Source organism: Cygnus olor, chromosome 3 (assembly GCF_009769625.2).
Source record: "Cygnus olor isolate bCygOlo1 chromosome 3, bCygOlo1.pri.v2, whole genome shotgun sequence".
NCBI lineage: Eukaryota > Metazoa > Chordata > Aves > Anseriformes > Anatidae > Cygnus > Cygnus olor.
Genome location: NC_049171.1, coordinates 65,056,656 through 65,071,490, shown reverse-complemented (window position 1 = coordinate 65,071,490; position 14,835 = coordinate 65,056,656). Strand labels below are relative to the sequence as shown.

Sequence of the window (14,835 nt, the reverse complement as noted above, 5' to 3'; positions counted from 1 at the left end):
GTTAAAGCACTAAGTCAACACGACTTACAGATGTATGCAGGCATATTACAGGGGAACTTTTACAGGCAAATTAGAAATAATAACAGAACTTACAGATAACTTACACACATGATTCATATCAGTCTCAGTTGTCTGAAAGCTCTTACAAATAGATGAGGGGTGGGAGACAAGAAAATAACTCCTTCCCAGTACACAGGAGCCTTAGAAAGGAGTGTTTATAAATGTGGATTTTCAGTTATAGGAATATTACCTTAGAATGTTGCACTAAAGCTTGCAAGCAGAAGAGTTCTACTGTCTCTGAAGGAATTTTACTCAATGTCTCACAATATGGAAGTCCATTTCCCCCAAAACACCATAAGCCTCCCTGAAATGAGAATCAGTAAAAATGATAACACATTCCAAACGGTTACATAAAATAAGCATTTCTAAAGTAAAATGTTAAGTGTGTAATGATCTATAGAAATTGCTACAGAGTGCTCAGCATATACACATTTTTTAAATGTACAAATTATACAGCAGCATACCATAAAAATGTCTATTTTTAACTGAAATTATTAAATAGATTTTCAATCAGAAGTCTCCATAGTCTATTAACCTCAAAACATACAATAAAGGGAGAAAAATGTAGGATTTTTATTCATGTTAATGAACGTCATCTTTTAAGATTGTTTGCTTAATGGTAAGGAAGAGAGATTCAGACTTCAGCTAGACTTCCATAGTTGCAAAAATTAGAAGAGGAGGAAAATAAGGTCTTCAGCATTTAGCATAGTCTCAGAAGCCCAGTCTGTCTCAAACATATGGCAGGAAGGCCAGAATAACTTTGAGAAAGAACAATTTTAAGGAAAGGTTGGATGTGGTACTTAGGGACATGGTTTAGTGGATAATGTTAGTGGTAGGGGAACAGTTTGACCAGATGATCTTGGAGGTCTTTTCCAACTTTAATGATTCTATGATTTTTTAGGACAGTGTGATTATGCAAAATATTTCCAAGTGTGGCCTTACCGGAGATCTTTTTGTAGCAAGAGCCCTTGCTGTGTAAACAATAATAGAATCTCAGTGTAAAAATATTACATATTGTTTGTGTCATAGGAAATAGAGTTCTTGCATTCTGAAATCTCTAAATAAACCCTGTTAGGCGTTGTTATTACAATATGACAGTCATTTTTATTATTACATCTTTCAAAAATAATAGTCACTTGTTACAAAAATCACAACTTCCTTACTTGGGTTCTGGCAACAGTAACCTGTTACAGGAAGGCACTTCCATGTGACAGATATAACAGAGTTTACTACCACTGGCGTGCAAATAATTTATTAGTTTGCTAGTAAGACTTAAAAATGTTGAATCTTCTTAGCAGTAAAAGAACAAACTATGGTAAGATGAAATGTGAAAAATCACTTTATGAATACTGCAAGGGGAAGGAAGTATTCTGGATAAAGTGCTGAAATACCTGCTTTATGGGAAGGCCTGTAGATTATCTCGTTAGACCAACTAGTGCAGCTGGGAAAAATAAACAAGCTTTCAAACACACAGACTGTACAAAGAAGAGATTTCACTAAGTTGTAACGTTGCAATGTCTCTGTATTTCTCTTCCTCTTATAATGCTCAAAAATATGGAAATCATTTTTTATCTTTGAGCTCTGCAGGAACAAGAAACCAAATAGTTCTGTTCTGCAGATGGAAACTCACCCTTTGTGCAGCAAGAGTCTGACTACTTTCACGTAAAGCAAGAGATGTGAAGTATTGGACACATGGATCAAGACCAGTCTGAGGCAATGACACTAATAACAAACGAAGCTGATCTTCTATGAGATAATCCTGTGAAAAATAAACACAAAATAATTGTTAATTCTGTCCAAAGCATGAAACAAAACATGACACAAAAGAACAGAAAGATCTTAAATAATTCAAGCAGCTAAATTAATAAGGACTGGATTTCAGTGCTCTGCAACTTGGGTTTACTAGTTATACTCCTGTAAAAACTTTGAAGACTGATAATTCTAAAACCACACGATTGATGAAAAGTAAGATGTAAGCTTCATACTTTGGTGGCCTTTTTCTAGTAATAGTGGAAGGGAAAAAGAAAGAATGGGATGCTCTTGGCGCAAGAAGCTTAAAAGTTCACCCATACCTACACAGTAATTTTGATGCTGCTGTATTAAAATGACTGTAGATTACTAGTCAAAACTACAGGCACTATTACTTTTTTATCTTCAAAATACTCACACAGGTGCTCATTTAGTAATCCATGGTAGGTGACAGGAGAACAGATTCAACAAAGTAATTTTATTTGCACACAGACATAGAACTTCTAGTTATTCTAATTCTTGCTACAAACAGAGATGGAGATCTGTCTGATGTGCAGAGCAACACGTGCTGCCACAATGATTTCCTTCAACTTCCTAAGTAACAGCTTGGTAACTGTAACTCCAATCACCCAGCAATCATACTGCTGTAAAAATAAAGCATATACACAACCATATACTAGTATAACCTAGTACATCAGAACTGATAGGTACAGATTCACCATTATGTAATGCTACAAAAATAATAAGCTGAAAAGAAAAAAAGCCACTACCAATCAAAGCTGATTTTCAGAGTTTTATTGCCTAAGATGTACAGGTATTCTATGACAGTAACTTTTGCCAGCATTTGTTCTATTAGCATTGCAGAAGACTTCTTATCGTAGGCTTTGTGTGCCAGTTCTGTGTATTTAAGAAGCTGACCTGATGCCAGGATTGCTCAAAACATCATATATACATACTTAGTGATTTACATAAAACCAAAGCAAGGTCAAATCTATCCAATAGATTGGTAGCCAAAAGCTGGGAAAAAAAGAGGTGGGCCTATAGCATGCCTAGATATAAAGAAAACAAGTCAGGTAGACATTACTGTACGTAAAAAGGATGGAGAAGAACCATATCTCCAACTCAGAATCTCTGAAAGCATTCAGGAATTTAAGACCGGTAACTTAAAGCTATTCTAGACGTTACAAATTTGCTTAACTGATTAATCTGAGTCACTGTATCAAGGTACAAAGCATTTCTGCAGCTAAAAATCACACTAACTGAATTTTCTGTTGGAATACTATTCAATTAGATCTAACAAGTACTGTGATAAGTCAGCTAAAGCTTACTTCATAGTAATAACAGCAAAGCTCATCTCCAAGCACTTTCTATGATTTCTAAATGCAAAAATAAGTAGGTTAAGATATCAAAAGGAGACAGAAGTGGTTTTGGTGAAAAGCAGGTGTTACTAAATTAGTAACTCAACATGTTGGAAGAATTTTTCCAGGCAGCAAATTTGCCTTGCATCCGCACTTGGTAGTCATATGGTACACTCAAAACGGTTTCCATACCTACATAGCCAGGGTTACAGCTGTGTGCCAGAGCACTATTCAGAGCACAGTGAGGATGCAAGGTCCTCCAGGAGTGCTCTCTGCATGTAGGTTTCTGTCAGAATCAACAAGGCAATCTAGGATGACTTAATATAAGGCTGCTTTGCATTGCCTGTCAGGTACGGACAGGCAGCGCATGCATCAGACTTGTGACTGGAACAAGCTTCATTGCTGCTGAACATGTAATTCGGACATACAGTCAAAGAACAATAATTGATCAAACCCCCACTCCTAGCTTGTTGCATCACACCGTTCCCTAATACAGATACACTCCAGAGGTGTACCACTATATTCTAGTTTTGTATTTTGGTCCTCATTTCAGTACTAATTTTCTCCTCCAGAAAAACTCCACTCAGTATGGTCACAAACAATGGAAGTCCTAAAAACAAACAAGTAAGCAAAAATCAACTAATACCTACTTTTCATTTACTTACATTCTTCATTTTTGGCAGCGATGGTGGAGGCAGGAAAAAGCGAAGGTCGACATCTTTGGATCGAGCCAAACCTATAGCAGTCCTCTGATCACAGGCTTGAGCAACTGTACCATATTGATAATCTGTAGTACAAAAACTTCAGCGTTAGGGTTAAAACTGACTGTAAATATCTCCTTTGGTTTTAAATGTGGTTTCTGATCAGTCATGAATTCCAAAAGGTGAAACAGCACTTGTTAGACCAGCACTATGCTGAAACGAAATACACCCGAGCACTAATTGTTCATGATACACCAGTTTGACAAAGATCCTCAGATGTAAGTACAAAACATGCAAAAGCAAATGTTCAGTATTGCCACTGTGAAAAAAATGCAAGGACTACAAATCCAAGCTTAAAATCCCAGACTTGAGTTAAAACTTGAAAGGCATCTGATTTTTTTTTTCCCGTGCATACAGTATTAAAAATCTGAGTCTTAAATTCAAATGCTGCCAAGACATAGGCATATAACTTTAAACAATATAAAAAGCTGTGTTTCAACACAATTGTTAAAGTAAAAAAAAATAGGGCAACCTTAGAAAATGCAAGATATGTGCAGTTTTAAGTAGCCCTCCCTTACTGAAGATATAGGACAAACTTTCAGTCATCCTGCTGAGGGGAAACGACGTAACCAGTAACTACTGTTCCTTTCCAAACCCTACCTATTTTACAGCTGGAGAAATTGAAAGATACAGACTGACATTAAGTGGCAAACTGAAGGAAAATATAATATTTAAGTGGATTGACACTTAAAAAAAAAAAAAGCACATACTTTCAGTCTCAATCTCCACTGGAATAGGTTTTGGAATATCAGATAAAAAAAGCCATTTTCTTCATGAGGTAGTTGACAAAAATGATTTTGGTTTGTAACACATCCAAATTCTAGAGCAATGAACGCTACAGAGAAAAGAATATACCAAAGGGCAATTAGACTCCTGTGTACTGGCCACCTTGAGCATTGAATGATACGGGAGACCTTCAGAGAAAGGATTCTGAGATAAATCTGCTAACAGGTAAGTCTTCTCCCATAAACACAAGACAGTCATACTAAATGAGTACCTTCTAGCTTTCAAATATTTTCAAACAGAGCTTTTTGATGTACAGTTTGGGGTAATTAATTAGAATTGAAAGAGACAGTCTGGAACAACATAAATCCCATTTTGTGGCATTGCACAGCAAGAGTGACAGGTCCTCAACCAAATGGATTACCAGAACAATCAGAGTCAAGATTACAGAATCATCTAGTTTATCCAGACTAGGGATGGTGTGGGGAGAAGGACACACACACACAACCTCTACTTGGGGTTCCCAGGATATTTGCTGCTAAAAGAACAGAGAGACTTAAGGATCTTAAATTCTACACCAGGCTTTAGAGGGTAGTTTACATGACAGGAAAGTGGGTAACAATGGGGAAAAGACCACAAAAGAAAGGCAGATTTCCCTATTTTAATGGTAAGTTATGATATATAATGGAATTGATAATACCAAAACATTAAAATTCTGTGGAATATGCTTGTGAAGAGTTAGGCATCCTTAGAACTTCTTCCTACTAAAGCGACAAAAATAACCAGGATAGAAAAGAGCTTACAAATAATGCTTGCACATGCAAGTCCTCTACCTCTAGTTTGTCATTACCACCTTGCTATGACGGCCTATCAGCTCCTACCCAATTTTTATTAACTGAAGAACAGCCTTAAAACCCTTTGCTACAGAGCCTTGTAATGATCTCTGCCAGAATTAGCGGCCTAGTTAGCAGTCCCAATAGAAAGACCAAGGAAATAATGAACCTCAACTGCTCTCCAACACCAAGGCAACATCATTCTAACCGGTGGTTGCAACTCACTGGTGGGGAAGCAGAGAGAGGCCTGCACTGCAGATGCACACTCTGTATGAGGGTATTAGGAAAAAAAACATGCTTGACATGTAAATAAAAACACATTCTAGACCAAATTACAGAGCACATTACACTCCTCGCAGCTCCTAGGCTTTTTTGGTGTTGGCAGAGGATTTGCAGCAGCTGAGACTTGCTGCATTTCTGAGCTGAGTTAAGCTACATCAGCAGACATTACCATGCCAGTGAGCGTTCTTTGCCAGATCCTGTACAGCCTGCAGTCGCACCTCTTTGTTTTCTGACTGAGTCCTTTTCAAGAGGAGCCATAAGGCACATTCATGATCTTCTCCATCAAACGTACTGAAGTGTTCTTTACCGGAAAACAAATAAAAACCAAATTATTATTATTAAAGAGCATTTTAACAGTCACATTTCTATTCCTTGAATAAAAACATTTGTTCCTTCCAATATTCCAATATTAGCTGTTAACAATAATTTGGAGTATATTATTTTAACATTAAAGTGGTACAATAACAATGACAATGATATTAGTAAAATGCTGATCCTTAATTTATAATTGGATGTTTTTAATTCAGTTTAATGTCACTGACTTGGAATTCTGTATATCTGCTACATACACGTACTGGCTGGCACTTACCAACCAGATTTATCAGCTTCCAGAAAGAGCTGAAAATGGTTAGCAACTTTGAAGCTCTGACCTTGAACAATTAATTACATAGCACCGTACTGGAGGTACTTATTGTTATAACCATTTAACAGATAGTTAAATGAGACTAGATAGTATGCCTGATGAGCAGTTTTTTAATTAGAATTGAATTTCTTATTTTAAATTACTCTAAAAAGCAGTGACCCATGCCTTTATAAAAAGACCATGCTGCTTTAAGTTAATGTTGGCAATTCTGATGAAAGAATAACATACTTTTCTAAAATGATATTTTAGTGATTATTTCAACTCCGAAACACCTTTCATAGAATCACAGAATGGTTTGCGTTGGAAGGGACCTTAAAGAACACCCAGTTCCAACCCCCCTGCCATGGGCAGGGACACCTCCCACCACACCAGGTTGCCCAAGGCCCCATCCAGCCTGGCCTTGAACACCTCCAGGGACGGGGCATCCACAGCTTCTCTGGGCAGCCTGTGCCAGGGCTTCACCACCCTTACAATAAAGAATTTCTTCCTAACACCTAATCTTAATCTACCGTCTTTCAGTTAAAAACTGTTACCCTTTGTTCTATCACTACACTCCCTGAAAAAAAATCCTTTGGTATACGACATTTGGGTATCAAATATTAACTTGGCATCATAAGCTTCAAGTCTCTTCTGAAACAGAAAAATAATCTCAAATTTCTTCAACAAATCTCTTCTTAACCATCATTTTTACTTCCTTAAGGAAAAAGAATGGTTTCAATACGTATAAAATCAATATTCTGTATTAATACAGGAAGTTATATTAAAAGCTATTAAATAGTATTTCCACTGTTTCAAACACAATAGAAAATGTTAAGTTCTTAAGAAAAAATATTTTACCTTCTAAAAGGCTTACGTTTTACTATTCAAAATCAATATTCATGGATAAAGCCGTGCCTTTAATACCTACCATTATAAGGCCTCCAGAAAAGTTTAGCTTCTGTTTCTAGAATTTTCCTCACTGCTTTATGGATTTCTTTTCTGGCATGGTATGTGATCCCTAAAAGAGTATTTTCAGGTTACTTGAAGTTTGAAAGACAGCTATCTCACATTATTTCTTTTATTCTATTCTATTATTCTATTCTATTATTCTTATATATATATATACACATACACACACACGTGGCTATAAAGTACATTATATATGTAAGTGCATATAGGACTATATTAAAAAAACAGGTAGCAGCTTAAAATAAATTAGGTGACATTGTGGAGGATATTATTTTTGTGGAAATATTATTTTTGTAACAGATCTCAAGAAATATATCTTCCTTGATATAAGGGTGAATTCCAGAAATATTCTATTCTCTTAAAATTTTATTTTTAGATTCCAAACAATTATGTATCTTACCTTGATATTCACTTGGATTTAGAGAAGATGTTCGTATATATACATGGGATTTAAGTTTTTCTTGATGTATAGCTTGAGTATCGATTTGGAGTAATTTCTTTAAGGACAGAACTTCATATGTAATGAATACAAAACCTCTTTAAATAAAAGAGAACTGTACATGAATATTATTTACAAAATAAAAACCACGGCAAAAATGTTAACAATCATTTTAGTATAAATCATTCTTTGTAAACACCAGATTTTACCAAATACATGAGTCTACAAATTATTTCAACTCAGCACAGTATAGAAAAAAAATTAAATAAATAAATAATTACCAGAGAATATGCTTCAAAACTATATTCTATCATGCCTAGAGGTCCCATAATAGTCACATTTTTGAAAGTAACATGCATTAAAATTTTAACTGTATACATAAGTTACATATAAACTTGTTAGTTACAACTTACCCTAGTACAAGTGATCCAGTTACCTTTGCAACTTTTCCTTGAAAAATGAAAAAAATCACATCAAAGTCATGTGCATCATCTCAATAAAAACTTGGCATTTGATTACCAAACAGTAAGAATTTCAGCAATTAAGGGTAAGCTTTTCAATGTTTTTCTATTTCTCCATGGCTTTCAGGAAATCCCTACCAAATTTACCAATAATTAAAACATTATTCAATTAGAATTTCTTGCTCTCCTAAACCAGGCAATAAAACGTGTCTCATCAGTGCTATTTACTTTGATTATTGATTTTGATTCATTGCCTAGCTGCTGGAATTAACAGTAAAAATTCTATCTATATCACTAGCATTCACTTGAGACTCCATGTTATTTTAAGTTCACTTTTCCTTACATTACTTGGGTGTTTCTTCACTGTATGTGAAAAGTCCTGCAGAATCACCCTAAGAAAATATATATTTCAAATAATTCCATTGAAACTAATTTATAAAGGAAAGAGTTGAATGAACACATGCCCCTTGCAGCAGTTTCCCTTTTAAATCCCAAGATTCCCGTCAGATTTGAAGTATTTGTCCTGGACAGAGTTCAGCTGATTATCTGGATGTAAGGATCTCAATCCAAAACAACTCTATTAATAACAGTAGCCGCAAACCCAACAGAACATATCTCACCTATCATGAAAAATTGATTTTCTTCAGCAAGAACTGGGTGGTTTGCCCCATACCCGCTGTCACCAGGTTCTGCCTTTGCAAGGCTTTAAGAACTTTGCCATGCAGACAAGAGGCAGATACATGCTGAAGAAATAACTGGCGGAGAAGGTTGAAGAGAGAGAAAATAAATAAATGCAATGCTTCCTGTCAAGCAGAAGTGGAAATATCCTACCTTTTAGTGCTGGTAAATAAACTTTAGAATTGTATGAATTCTCATTCTCTACAGAAGGTACCAAAGAAAGCAGAAACTTAGCAGGGAAGATTGGAGAACTAAAATCAGTAAATATGGAGAAAGAAACAAAAGAAATTTAAATGTTTATTCAAGTGTTGCCCCGTGACTAACAGTTTATAGATACAATGGTTTCATTGCACGATAGGTTAAAAAAAGAAAAAAGAAAAAATAAAAAGGATGAAAAATTGAGTTTAAAATAATTTAATGAGACTGTATTTTGGGGAAACTCTCATCATCCAGGTAACCTACTGGTATCATTATTGCTATGCAAAGCGAGGTCAGAAGCAGACATCCAGTTCAGGCAAACAAAAGCTTCTGATCATAAATTATGCAGAGATTTAGATCTTTTTGTAGCATTTAATTATGCATAGCATTATACCAATACAGATTTCTTCCCTTTTTATTAACAAATAACTCTGAACGATACTTATGAAACTGTACTTACTTATATCATTCCAGGGTAAGGTTTTTTGGGTCGGTGGACCAGAGGTTCTTATCTGCCTACAGCAAAATATACAGTAAGCAGCCACTGACATTCTGTTAAAAATAATAATAATAAAAAAAAAGTAATTATTGATTTGAGAATTACAACAGAAAACCTGTAGTAGTTCCCCCCCATCTTTTTACAGCAAAGGTCACAACAATAAAGGTCGTAATAAACAGCAAAGGTCATAAACCAGATTTATGTCATTTTGTTCCACATAAACCGCTCTAATTAAACTAGTCTATAAACTCCTGAATTTAATAGGCTGCACTTCAATTACAGTAGAAGTCTACAGCAGTGTTTCATACAATTATGTGTTACTGTTGATATTAGTAAGTATGCTTCCCCAATTAACTTCTGTTTTCCTACTTCTTAGTAACTCTCCCTTAAATACCAGATATGGTCACATCTCCATGAAGACAGTACTCAGTATGACACACATTTTAATACAGCTCAGTAACAGACTGGTTTTAAAGGCCTGATTTAATTGATTCTGTCTTAACACATCTATTATTTTGACTTACTAGGCCCCAAGAACATAGTTTTGTCATTAAAAGGCAAATCAGACTAACATTTACATGTTTCTTCTGCTGACAGAATACACTTCAAGAAGACAAAAACTCTATAGCTAATAAAGGCTTCATTTTAACCTCTATACAAGGAGCTCCTATGAAAGCATAGCTATGAAGCATTAAGAAACGAGGCAATTTAAGCCTTTACATTTTATCTATAGCAGAAAAACTTACCTAAAGTTACGAAAATATACAAATTTGCTTTGGCTACCGACAACAATAATCAAAGTCTGTATGTTACTTCTGCTGAAGACTTCATCTGAATTCTTAATAGTCTGAATGAATTTTCAGTGCAAGAAGTGCACTGAAATCCACCAAGAATATTAAACATTTATAATAATCGCAAAACACACAAAAATCTATTGCTGTATGTGCTGCAGAAGAAACATGAAATTTTTACGGTAGGTGAAATTTTAGCGTTTGCATTGACACACTTATGCTGATTGTGAAATATTAAGTGAATCTGTTCAGATTTAAATCACACCACTATTGATATTTAGCATATTTAGCAAATGTTTACGTTGAAAATATAGATGTCCTTATATCAAATATAGTCTGTATAGTCACAATGACAATTAACTGAAAATGACAAAGTATCACGTGTGTAAATATTGATCAGTAAGTCTGATCTCGGAACATGGGAGCCCCTGATGCTTTCACTGAATTTAAGGTAGTCTCTAAAAGAGGAATAAATAAACTTATGATTGCTTTTAAGGACAGTGCCCAATTCCTTGAAACAGGGGGACTTCTTTGTTTCCTTCTATTAATACCTAGAGCCATTAAGGTTGGAAAAGACCTCCAAGATCCATCCGGTCCAACCATCCCCTTACTACCAATGCCACCCACTAAACCATGTCCCTGAGCACCACGTCCAACCATTCCTTAAACACCCCCAGGGACGGTGACGCCGCCACCTCCCTGGGCAACCCGTCCCAACGCCTGACCGCTCTTTCTGAGAAGAAATGTCTCCTCATTTCCAACCTGAACCTCCCCTGAGGCAACCTGAAGCCACTCTCCACACGCCCCCCAACCCCGCGCCCGCTCCCCCCCCCCCCCCCCCCCCCGCTACCTTCCGCCTCCTCCCGCCGCCGGCCCCGCCGCTCCCCTCGCGCTCCGCCGTGACGCCAGCGCGCCGCGGGCCGCCCGCCCAGTGAGAGCCCGAGGAGGGCGGAGGAGGGAGGGGCGAGGGCTGGCGCCTGCGCTGTGCGCGCGCGGCCGGAGCGGCGGGGACGTGCGTGCGGGTGCGTGCGGCGCGGGGGCGGGGGCCTGGGGTCGCGCCCCTCCACCCCCCCCACCCCCCCACCCCCTCACGCCAGGCGGGGCGGGCTCCGAGCCCCCGGGCCGCGGCGGTGCAGGGTGCGCCCGCGGCTCCGTTCTCCTTCATCCTCCTTCCTTCTCCCTGCAGGCCTCCCCTGCCTGCGTCTGTCCAGCCCGTGCCTCCCGGGAGCCGTGCGAGAGCCGCGAGGATGGTGAACGTGCTGAAGGGCGTGCTCATCGAGTGGTGAGTGGCGCCCTGCCCCTGCTGCGGGCGCTCCGGGATTTTCTTTCTAGGGTCTTGTTATTTTCCACACATCCACTTATTTTCCACTGCTATTTTTCCACCGTCGCATGTTCCTCTTGTTCCTTGCAAGTAGTGTTCGTTGGTTTGGTTCCTGGGCCACGTGTCCCTTTAGTGATTCTAGAGGGAAAATAGATCATTTTCCATCCTTTCTTTTCATGAGTTCCAGCCCAAATTCCATGCAAGGCTGATGTGTGGCTCTGTAGATCATGCTCTAAAAGGAGTACGCTTGTAACTTGTACAAATAAGCTATTGATAAACACACAACACATCTATTTACATGCAGCCTAGACTAAGGATCTGGTAATTGCTTACCTCCACATTAAAGGAACCATCAGTCAAGGTTTGTGGAGGCATTACAAATCATTACATGACATAATGTATCTGCTGTACACTTAAATTGTAAACACGTTTACAGGCTATAACTGCAAAAGGGCAGAAGCAACTGTGTGCTTGCTGTCTTAACTTCCAGGCTGACTGGACGTGGGCCAGCTCACATCTGGATATCTAATGGCTGTGTGTGAGCAGCTCAGGGCCTGAATTCTGCCATAATAAAAAGCTTATCTGCTCAAATTTGTCCCCGCTGTAGTATGTTGACAAACCTGAACACAAGAAAGCGTCTATGTGACTATGTAGGTGCTTTGGTGACTATGTAAAGGTGCCCAAAGCAGAACTGTTGACTGACAAAGCAAGAAGTTCTGATATCTCAGGCAGTTAGCACAATGTTGTGTTTTGCACCTTATTTGTTTTTCACATACTGAAAGATCTGTGTTCTTGTACGGCCTTGTGGCCACTTTCCTGTTAGTGTTAGAATGGAACTTAATCATCCTCCCTGGAAGGGAAAGGAATCTTCTATGTCATAACAAATCTGCGCTGTTTGTTATGCCATCAGACAGTTTTGACAGCCCCTTGGGAAACTAATCTTTGTGTTGGATATTTCTTGTTTTCTCCCTGCCATTGCATAAGGGTGGCCAATGACTGGGCACAAAGTTCCGTCCTAGAAGAAAATGCAAGATTCTTGCTGTCCCCTTGTTTACGCTTCAAATACAAGTTTTTTACAATCCAAATTTTTGAGGATGTTCAAGATAACAAGCAGGCAGAGAGTGGGGAAAAAATAGATGCTTCTGAATGTTTAAATCACACAAACAAAACAGTGAAATGCTGATACTGCAGGTCTGCAGGTCTTTTTTTTTATATTATTCCACTATATAGCTAAGCTGTTCTTGGGACAAAATAGCAGGGGTTATAATCTTCAAATACTGAACAAGATCAACGTTTCTGCTGGCACTGATTACAGCTCTGTACATTGATTGTGTGAAAATCAGTCTGTGCATATTGCCTAACTTCATACAGGCTGGTCATACCAACTAGGACAGGTACCGTCTAGTACTACTAGCATCTTGGGAAGATACAGCTGAATGAAACAAGCAAAAAGAAACCTCCCTGCACCCATCAAAAAGGGGGCGTGGAAGAAGCATGGGAACCACATAATTCTATTATCTGATTTGTCTCAAATCTTTTGTGTAATCTTTTACTTCTCTTCTTACATGCCAGAACACATAAGGAGTAACTTTGCTAAAGAAGATAGAGATTACAGACTTTCCGATTCTCCTTGCCTCAAAATTATTTTGTACTTTACAGACTCATCTTGTTCTAATCATACTTGTACAAGTTTGAAGCTAATATTAAAGATTGGTTTTTTGAGTTGCCGGTGGCCGAGCATGGAGAGGGGTTTGGTTTCATAGTGTATGCCTTTATTGTCATATATATCTTTTAGGTAAGGGAATGTTGGTCCTTACACTGCATTTAAAAGAGACAATTGACCAAGGAATTCTTTTGAGGTGGTGTTGCCAATTACTACATTGTCAAAACAACCACGTTCATAATTTTAAAGTGTTCTGAGCTACCCAACTGCAATTTCCTGCACATATTCATGCACCAGTTATTGCAACCCAGTACTGAGTGTTACCAAAACCCATGCTTTTCCTGTTTTGTTTTAAAAAAGATATTGGCAGAATAATATTATATCTGAATTCGTCAAAATTTCAGAGGATCAAAGCTTACATTTTGAAGTTATTTTTTCTTTATCTAGCTCCTCAGTATAATGCAGGCACCTCAATTATGTAATTTGCATACTTCTGAAATGTTCTCTTCTATACACTTAAATTTAACTTCCAAGGTGATATCATGACAAAGAAGGGACTGTTCAGTTGGTGTGGTAAATGTACAGTTCATATATGACCACTTGCCTTCTGTGCTATTCTACTTCAACATGTTTGTTCTACTGGGTCTCAGTTACACTTAAACAAAAATATGGTTCAAAGTGCTATTTCTGAAAACAGAAATGTAAGTTTAAACTCACCTTGTTAAGGTGAGGCTTTTTTTTTAAGCTACATTTGTAATAGCAGTGTAGTGGCACTTCTCCTCCAATCAAGCAGCCCATTCTTTTTAGACATGGTTATAAATTATGTTTTTATCTCTACAGTAACCAGAACAATTTTTTATTTCCAGAGTAAAAAACGTTTTCAAAAGCTTCATAATCTTTCTTAAGATTGTAAGCAGCTCTCGACGTTAGTATTATTTCCCAAACAACTTTGGGAGTGTCTTAAAAGGGTGTGGGTTTTGGTTTGTTTTTAGCTTTATCTTATTACAATGAGGCGCAATCTGATATGTGTTTGTCTCTACAGCGACCCAGCAATGAAGCAGTTTCTGCTCTACTTGGATGAGTCAAATGCGCTGGGAAAGAAGTTCATCATACAAGACCTGGATGAAACTCATGTCTTTGTTTTAGCCGAGTTGGTTAACTTCCTCCAGGAGAGAGTGGGCGAGCTAATGGACCAGAACTCTTTTCCTATTACTCAGAAGTAAAAAGGCTAGAGAAATGAGATTACTGCCAGTTTGGGAATAGTGAATTTCAATAACTTGGGTTGTTACTGTTTTAATAGATAAATCGTGGTTAGTAAGTTCTACATGAAAGTGGCTATTCTAGAAAATTGATAATTTTCAAAATATTCTTGAATTTTGTTTCTCACTTTGAAAGATTATGGTATCGTTATTAAAATCCATAAAATGA

The 14,835-nt window shown here is 37.6% G+C and overlaps 2 protein-coding genes across 4 annotated transcripts in view; one reads left to right on the top strand and one right to left on the bottom strand.

The window, feature by feature from the left end:
- Nucleotides 1–11,374, bottom strand: part of SERAC1 (serine active site containing 1) — a 25,617-nt gene extending 14,243 nt beyond the window's left edge. The window contains exons 1-9 of one of the 3 annotated variants that reach the window (XM_040553200.1): nucleotides 11,274–11,374; nucleotides 9,594–9,685; nucleotides 8,210–8,246; nucleotides 7,758–7,894; nucleotides 7,317–7,406; nucleotides 5,936–6,067; nucleotides 3,833–3,954; nucleotides 1,691–1,819; nucleotides 251–364 (exon numbers count right to left, since the gene is read on the bottom strand). In XM_040553200.1, the coding sequence (XP_040409134.1) occupies nucleotides 251–364; nucleotides 1,691–1,819; nucleotides 3,833–3,954; nucleotides 5,936–6,067; nucleotides 7,317–7,406; nucleotides 7,758–7,894; nucleotides 8,210–8,246; nucleotides 9,594–9,684 (852 nt within the window). In that variant the 5' untranslated portion in view covers nucleotide 9,685; nucleotides 11,274–11,374. Of the gene's footprint in view, nucleotides 1–250; nucleotides 365–1,690; nucleotides 1,820–3,832; nucleotides 3,955–5,935; nucleotides 6,068–7,316; nucleotides 7,407–7,757; nucleotides 7,895–8,209; nucleotides 8,247–9,593; nucleotides 9,686–10,378; nucleotides 10,398–11,185; nucleotides 11,208–11,273 lie in introns of those variants that run through there. The other 2 variants (XM_040553202.1, XM_040553201.1) reach the window with 2 other exon arrangements.
- On the top strand, nucleotides 11,356–14,835 carry GTF2H5 (general transcription factor IIH subunit 5). Its single transcript, XM_040553205.1, has 3 exons — nucleotides 11,356–11,445; nucleotides 11,610–11,705; nucleotides 14,450–14,835. The coding sequence occupies exons 2-3, from the start codon at nucleotides 11,671–11,673 to the stop codon at nucleotides 14,628–14,630; spliced, it is 216 nt and encodes a 71-aa protein (XP_040409139.1). The 5' UTR covers nucleotides 11,356–11,445; nucleotides 11,610–11,670; the 3' UTR covers nucleotides 14,631–14,835.